The sequence below is a fragment of the Petromyzon marinus genome, unplaced genomic scaffold, assembly GCF_048934315.1.
Source record: "Petromyzon marinus isolate PM22_M1 ecotype Great Lakes invasive population unplaced genomic scaffold, UKy_Petmar_22M1.pri1.0 PM_G_Scaffold_2, whole genome shotgun sequence".
In the NCBI taxonomy this organism is placed as follows: Eukaryota; Metazoa; Chordata; class Hyperoartia; order Petromyzontiformes; family Petromyzontidae; genus Petromyzon; species Petromyzon marinus.
Window position 1 is genome coordinate 4817501 of NW_027422761.1, and position 8345 is coordinate 4825845.

Below are 8345 nucleotides of genomic sequence, written 5' to 3' on the forward strand. Positions count from 1 at the left end.
CACTCACTCACCCATCCACTCAACCATCCACTCAGCCCCCCACCCACCCCCCCACTCACCCACCCACCCACTCACCCACCCACCCACTCACCCCCCCACTCACCCCCCCACCCACTCACCCCCCCACTCACCCACCCCCCCACCCACCCCCCCACCCCCCCCCCCCCACCCTCACCATGATGGTGGTGCCCCCCCTCGTGAAGACCTCTGCCTGCTGGTGATGCACCACGTCACTCCGCGCCATTCTCCTCCTCCAGCCACTCGTCATGGAGACCGCCACGGAGAGCTCCCACCACTCTCCCTCCTCCTCCTCCTCGTCGTGGTGCTCATCCTCGTCGTCGTGGTGGTCATCCTCGTGGTCATCAACGCCGTGGTGGGTGTTGACACGGTCCGCATCATCAGCGACGTCATCGTCATCATCATCGTCATCATCATCATCGTCATCATCGTCATCGTCGTAGTCGTCATCGTAGTCGTCATCGTAGTCGTCATCATCGTCTTCGGTGTCCTCATCCTCAACACGGCACTCCTCCTCCTCGTCACCATCAGCCTCCTCCTCCTCCTGCACCGTCAGTCTCTTGTGGAGCGTCACGGTGACCGTAGGAGCGCTGAGCACAGCTGAGACACGGGGGGGGGGGGGAGAGATGACGTCTCACTCACACAGAGACACTCAGAGACACACAGAGACACTCAGAGACACACAGAGACACAGAGACACTCACAAAGAGACACTCAGAGACACTCACACAGAGACACACACACAGAGACACACTCACACAGAGACACTCAGAGACACACAGAGACACACACACACAGAGACACACAGAGACACAGAGAGACACTCAGAGACACTCACACAGAGACAGAAACACACAGAGACACTCACACAGAGACACACAGAGACACACAGAGACACTCACACAGAGACAGAAACACACAGAGACACTCACACAGAGACACACAGAGACACACAGAGACACTCACACAGAGACAGAGACACACAGAGACACACACACAGAGACACACAGAGACACTCACACAGAGACAGAGACACACAGAGACACACAGAGACACTCACACACAGAGACACTCACACAGAGACACACAGAGACACTCACACAGAGACACTCAGAGACACACAGAGACACTCACATAGAGACACTCAGAGACACTCACACAGAGACACACAGAGACACAGAGACACACACACAGATACAGAGACACACAGAGACACACAGAGAGACACAGAGACACACACAGAGACACTCACACAGAGACACACACAGACACACACACAGATACAGAGACACACAGAGACACACAGAGAGACACAGAGACACACACAGAGACACTCACAAAGAGACACACAGAGCACAGAGACACAACAACAACCGCCATTCGCCACTAAGTGGCGGTGACGTCACCACGACGCTTGTGCCAGGCTATGTGCACCCTGAGGCCACGTGAAGTGTCGAACGCCCGCTGGCAGGAGGTCACGGGGCAGACCCAGGTGCCACGGGTCGACTGACTGAGATGACTGGCTGATGCACCACCTGTGCCCCCTACTGTGCCAACCTGCTGTGCTTTAGCCACCCGGCGCTCCGCTCGTTGTTCTGACCGTCGCTCCTCCGCCCTCCGTTGTTGTTGGAGGGCGACTGCCTCCAACTGCCCAGTAGCATCCTTCACGAGCCTCCTCCACAGAGGCCGATCTTGACACCGCTGGTACCAGTCATCGGCAAGTCCACTCAGCTCTACGTCCTCCTGTACCACATCACTCCATCTCTTCTCTAGCCCGTGCCGCGCCCGCCCAGCCCCCTCAATCCGGCCAAACAAAAGCTGTTTCGGCATGCGGTGGCTGGGCATGCGGGCTACATGACCCAGCCATCGCAGCCTTGCCTGCCGGAGGAGCTCACCGATGGGACCCTGCCCAGATCTTTCAAGGATTTGTGAGCTCCTCACACAATCCAGTCTGGTTAAACCCAGGATGGATCGTAGGCAGGCCAGCCTAAATGTTTCTAACCGGCGAAGATGTTCCATTAGGGGGGTCCACGTTGCGCAAGCGTAGAGAAGGGAGGGAATGACCGTGGCCGAGAAGACCTGAAGCTTAGTGCGGAGCGACAGACCAGGTAGCTTCCACACAGCGTTACGCAACCGATGAAAAGATATTGCCGCTCGACTGATTCGGAGTGAGACCTCTGCTGTTAAACTGGAGCCAGTCATAAGCACACTGCCCAGGTATGGGAAACTCTCCACTCTCTCCACAACTGCCCCATCACCGATTGGGAGTTGTGGGGGTGGAGTGTCCGATGGTACAAAATACCCAGGCAGGTGCTTAGTTTTGGTGGGGCTGATGGTAAGGCCCCACCTCTTAGTGGCACGCTCCAGTCTCAGCAGCAGCGTCTCCAACTCCTCCTCTGACTGAGCAGCTATTACCAAATCATCAGCATACATAACGTGGTTGAGCAATAGGGAGCCATCCCTTGACCGCACCCGGGCATCGATTAGCCTCCCATTATATCTGTACCATATGGAGATTCCCCCGGTACAGCTATTGAAGGCTTCATGAACTACGTGGTCAAAATAGATGTTAAATAATGTGGGAGCCAGAGGACATCCCTGTCGCACTCCAAGGTGTAACAGAGACACTCACACAGAGACACACACACAGAGACACACAGAGACACTCACACAGAGACACTCACACAGAGACACACACAGAGACTCACACAGAGACACACACACAGAGACACTCAGAGACAACAACCGCCATTCGCCACTAAGTGGCGGTGACGTCACCACGACGCTTGTGCCAGGCTATGTGCACCCTGAGGCCACGTGAAGTGTCGAACGCCCGCTGGCAGGAGGTCATGGGGCAGACCCAGGTGCCACGGGTCGACTGACTGAGATGACTGGCTGATGCACCACCTGTGCCTCCTACTGTGCCAACCTGCTGTGCTTTAGCCACCCGGCGCTCCGCTCGTTGTTGTGAGCGTCGCTCCTCCGCCCTCCGTTGTTGTTCGAGTGCGACTGCCTCCAACTGCCCAGTAGCGTCCTTCACGAGCCTCCTCCACAGAGGCCGATCTTGACACCGCTGGTACCAGTCATCGGCAAGTCCACTCAGCTCCACGTCCTCCTGTACCACATCACTCCATCTCTTCTCTAGCCCGTGCCGCGCCCGTTTTGCCCCCTCAATCCGGCCGAACAAAAGCTGTTTCGGCATGCGGTGGCTGGGCATGCGGGCTACATGACCCAGCCATCGCAGCCTTGCCCGCCGGAGGAGCTCACCGATGGGTCCTTGCCTAGATCTTTCAAGGATTTGTGAGCTCCTCACACAATCCAGTCTGGTTAAACCCAGGATGGATCGTAGGCAGGCCAGCCTAAATGTTTCTAACCGGCGAAGATGTTCCATTAGGGGGGTCCACGTTTCGCAAGCGTAGAGAAGGGAGGGAATGAGCGTGGCCGAGAAGACCTGAAGCTTAGTGCGGAGCGACAGACCAGCGTTACGCAACCGATGAAAAGATATTGCCGCTCGACTGATTCGGAGTGAGACCTCTGCTGTTAAACTGGAGCCAGTCATAAGCACACTGCCCAGGTATGGGAAACTCTCCACTCTCTCCACAACTGCCCCATCACCGATTGGGAGTTGTGGGGGTGGAGTGTCCGATGGTACAAAATACCCAGGCAGGTGCTTAGTTTTGGTGGGGCTGATGGTAAGGCCCCATCTGTTAGTTGCACGCTCCAGTCTCAGCAGCAGCGTCTCCAACTCCTCCTCTGAATGAGCAGCTATTACCAAATCATCGGCATACATAACATGGTTGAGCAATAGGGAGCCATCCCTTGACCGCACCCGGGCATCGATCAGCCTCCCATTATATCTGTACCATATGGAGATTCCCCCGGTACAGCTATTGAAGGCTTCACGAACTACGTGGTCAAAATAGATGTTAAATAATGTGGGAGCCAGAGGACATCCCTGTCGCACCCCAAGGTGTACAGGGAATGGCTCTGACTCCCGGCCACGTAGTTTTACCCGGGCCCGCTCACCATCATGAAGGTCCTTAATGATCGTGAGCAGAGGGTCAGGTACTCCAAAAGCACGAAGAACGACCCAGAGCCCAGGCCTACTGATGGTATCATAGGCCTTGACCAGGTCAATAAAGCAGAGATGTAGGTCTTGTTGGAATTCCCTACACCTCTGCTGTAGCAGACGGACAGAAAATATGGCATCTGTGCAGGACCGCCCTTTTCTGAAACCGCATTGGGGCTCCGCAAGCCTCTCCTCAGCGTGCCTGGCAAGGTGATGCTGAATAATCCTTGCCAGGACCTTTCCCAGCACACTGAGGAGTGAGATGCCCCTGTTACAGTCTGTGCGGTCCCCCTTCTTAAAAAGGGGGACCACCAGGGCATCCTTCCAATCCTGCGGAACCCGTCCAGTGGTCCAGACTGTTATGATGTCATATAGGGCAGTCTGTGCACAAACGCCACCCTCCCTCAGCATTTCACTTGGGAGATCATCTCTGCCCGCTGCCCTTCCTGGTCTCAGACTCCGGATCGCCTTCAGTACTTCCTCAACAGATGGCACCTCAGCCAGCCACTCACAGGGGGTGACTTCTTCCAATATTTGAAGCACCACAGCCTCAGCAGGGTCATCCTCACTTTGTGCCACGATGTTTTCCTGGCTGAGGGATTTTCCCTCCCCCAGGACCTCACAGAAATGCTCATCAAATCTGCAAACCTGTTCCTGGGGGTCAGAGATTGGATCACCGTTTTTTTCCCCTAATGATGGTAATAGGTGTGGCGCTGCAGGTTACTTTTTTGATGGAGTTAAATAGAGATTTGTGATCACGGGCCACTGAGGCAGACTCCATCTCCTCAGCAACCCGCGACCACCACCCATCCTTGCAGCGTCTCACGGCTCTCCGAACCTCCGAGCGAAGGCTGCGGTAAGCCTCCTCATTCTCTGATGTGGGATTCTGTAGCCGATGACAGTGGGCCTGTCGCTTTTTCTCAACCATCCTGAACACCTCCTCTGTCAGCCAGGGTCTCTGGGGAGGTCTGGACCGCGTACCTAAAGCAGCCATTGCAGCTGCATGAGTCACAGTCCTAAACCTCGCCCATTTACCCTCGACATCAGGAGGAGTCGGGGACGATGCCAATCCCAGCCGCAAGCGATGATGAAATTCTCGCTTGCAACTTTCATCAGATAACTGAGACCAGGCCACTTTAGGTCGGAATGGGGTCCTGGGTGTACACCCACCACCGGAGTGGAAGAATGGCAGGCGCATCTTACAGATGACTAGTCGATGGTCAGAGGGCAGATCAGCTCCACGGTAGGTCCTGGTGTCAAGGACATGGGCTCGCATTCGCTGGTCCGTCACTATGTAGTCCAGCAGATGTTCTTGCTTGGACCCGGCATGCATCCATGATGTTGTGTGGATGCGCCGATGCCGGAACAGCGTGTTGGTAATTACAAGACCATGGGCTGCACAAAAATCTAGCAGCCTCCTACCGTTGTTATTGAGCTGATCTGACCCATACCCTCCAATCACTCCAGACCAGGTGCCAGTATCATGACCAACTCGGGCATTGAAGTCACCCAACATGATGACTCTATCCCGAGGGGCCGCTTTAGCCAGCACCTGTGACAGGAGGTCATAGAAGGCATCTGACTCATCGGCTTTGCCTGCATCCCTCCACGGATGTTCATCTTCGGTGGGGGCATAAGTAACCACGACCACCATTCTTCGCCTCCGGTTGATGGGAAGGCGAGCCCAAAGTAGCCTGGGGCTTACAGCTTCCCACACCTCACCGCCACGCTCCCACGCCCCCTTCATTCTTTTGTTCAAAAGAAGACCCACACCCTGTTGTTTGGCAGTCTGCTGCCCCGAGTAGAGGACTGTCCACCCCTCATGGTGGCAGGAGCCAGAGCCGGTCCAGCGGACCTCCTGAATGCCGCATAGATCCAGGCGGTACCGGTCCAGCTCCCAACAGAGGAGTGGCAGCCTCTCCTCCGCAGTGAGCGTTCGAACATTCCACGTGGCCACCAGTAGTGGCTTTTCGACACACATACACACAGACAGACACACAGAGACACAGAGACACTCACATACAGACACTCATACACACATACATACACACAGACAGAGACAGACACACAGACAAATACACAGACACACAGAGACACAGACACACAGGGACACTCACATACAGACACACATACACACAGACACACACACAGAGACACACAGACACACACACAGACACACAGAGACACACACATAGACAAAGCCACTGACTTGTCTTCAAGGGTAAGACCTCAACCACGACCCAGGGCAAGGAGATTGGTGAGGCCACTGGTGACGATGATGAAATGGTGGCTCTGACGCGCAGCTGATAGCGGTCACCGGGATGCCGCAGAGCTGAGGAGACATCGCACCGAGTCTCTGTTGTTGCAGCGCAGATGGTCCGCCAGTGGGCTCGTCCATAGCTGCACAGACAAAGACACGGGGAGGAGGTGGTGAGGAGTGGGTGGGTGAGTGGGTCGGTGGGTGAGTGAGTGGGTGAGTGAGTGAGCAAGCGGGTGAGTGGGCGAGTGAGAGAGTGGGTGAGTGAGTGAGTGGATGGGTGAGTGAGTGGTTGAGTGGATGGGTGAGTGAGTGGGTGGGTGAGTGAGTGGCTGAGTGAGTGGGTGAGTGAGAGAGTGGGTGTGTGAGTAAGTGGGTGAGTGAGTGCGTTAGTCAGTGAGTGAGTGGGTGGGTGAGTTGATGGGTGAGTGAGTGGGTGGGTGAGTGAGTGACTGAGTGAGTGGGTGTGTGGGTGAGTGAGTGAGTGGGTGAGTGAGTGAGTGAGTTGGTGAGTGGGTGAGTGAATGGGTGAGTGAGTGAGCGAGCATCTCACCGTTTGCTCTCCACTCTGTAGGTGACGCTGCTGGTGGCGGGGTTCACGTCAGCTGGGTCCCAGCGGAGTTGTGTCAGCAGGTCTCGAGACTCCACGCGCACATTCAGTGGAGAAGCCGGGGCTGGGGAGATGGGCAAACGGCACTCAGTGTGCGCTAACCACTGCACCACCGCTCCCCACACACTCACACAAAGTGCGCTAACCACTGCACCACCACTCCCCACACACACACTCACACAGTGCGCTAACCACTGCACCACCGCTCCCCACACACACACTCACACAGTGCGCTAACCACTGCACCACCGCTCCCCACACTCGCTCACACAGTGCGCTAACCACTGCACCACCGCTCCCCAAACTCACACACACAGTGCGCTAACCACTGCACCACCGCTCCCCACACTCACACACAGTGCGCTAACCACTGCACCACCGCTGCCCACACACACTCACACAGTGCGCTAACCACTGCACCACCACTCCCCACTCACACAAAGTGCGCTAACCACTGCACCACCGCTCCCCACACTCACTCACACAGTGTGCTTACCACTGCACCACCGCTCCCCACACTCACACACACAGTGCGCTAACCACTGCACCAACGATCCCCACACACACACTCACACAGTGCGCTAACCACTGCACCACCGCTCCCCACACTCGCTCACACAGTGCGCTAACCACTGCACCACCGCTCCCCACGTCCACCACAACCTGGCACCCGATGTATCGACCGGCTCGGCTCACCGTGGCTGCTGCACCACGTGACGAGGTGGAGGAGGAGGAAGAGTAGGCCAAGTCTAGAGACGAGTTGACGCATCGCCATGGAGCGATCTTTAGTCACGTGGAGAGAAATTCGATTCCCGGTTCGATTAACTATACTCGCATCGATTCTTAATGGGATAACATTAGGAATCGATTATTGTAGAGTAACGCATGTATAGAGTCGATTTCATTTGGGATAACATGGGAATCGATATACGGTTGATTAAGCTAATTAAATCGATTTCCGTTCGGATAACATGAGAATTAAGCGGTCGAAAATTAATCTTAATGAATCGATTCCTACTTTGATTTCATGAGAATTGAACATGATCGACTATCGTGTGTGGGTGTGATGCCCACCTGTGTGTGTACCTGTGTGTGCACCTGTGTGTGTACCTGTGTGTGTGTACCTGTGTGTGTACCTGTGTGTGTACCTGTGTGTGTGTACCTGTGTGTGTGGTCCGGAAAAACAACCCCCTACCTCCTCGCGGTGCCGGACGGGCAACTTTGTCGTGGACAGTGCTGTGGCGGGAGATCCAATTTTGATTGGCTCCTCCCCTCATGGCATATATGTCCACCACAGGGGCTAAACGGGGGCTCTGGACGGGTGCGAGGGGCTGGTAACCCCTCCACCTTCAATTAATTACCACGAAACTACGAATTAAACTGAAATATGT

General features: G+C 55.5%; 1 protein-coding gene across 1 annotated transcript in view; it reads right to left on the reverse strand.

Moving 5' to 3' along the window:
- LOC142912363 (uncharacterized) overlaps positions 1-7763 on the reverse strand; it is a 19175-nt gene extending 11412 nt beyond the window's left edge. The window contains exons 1-4 of the mRNA XM_076060531.1: positions 7651-7763; positions 6898-7018; positions 6297-6487; positions 176-618 (exon numbers count right to left, since the gene is read on the reverse strand). Coding sequence (XP_075916646.1) covers positions 176-618; positions 6297-6487; positions 6898-7018; positions 7651-7729 — 834 coding nt within the window. The 5' untranslated portion in view covers positions 7730-7763. The remainder of the gene's footprint in view (positions 1-175; positions 619-6296; positions 6488-6897; positions 7019-7650) is intronic.
- Between the last annotated feature and the right edge of the window lie 582 nt (positions 7764-8345).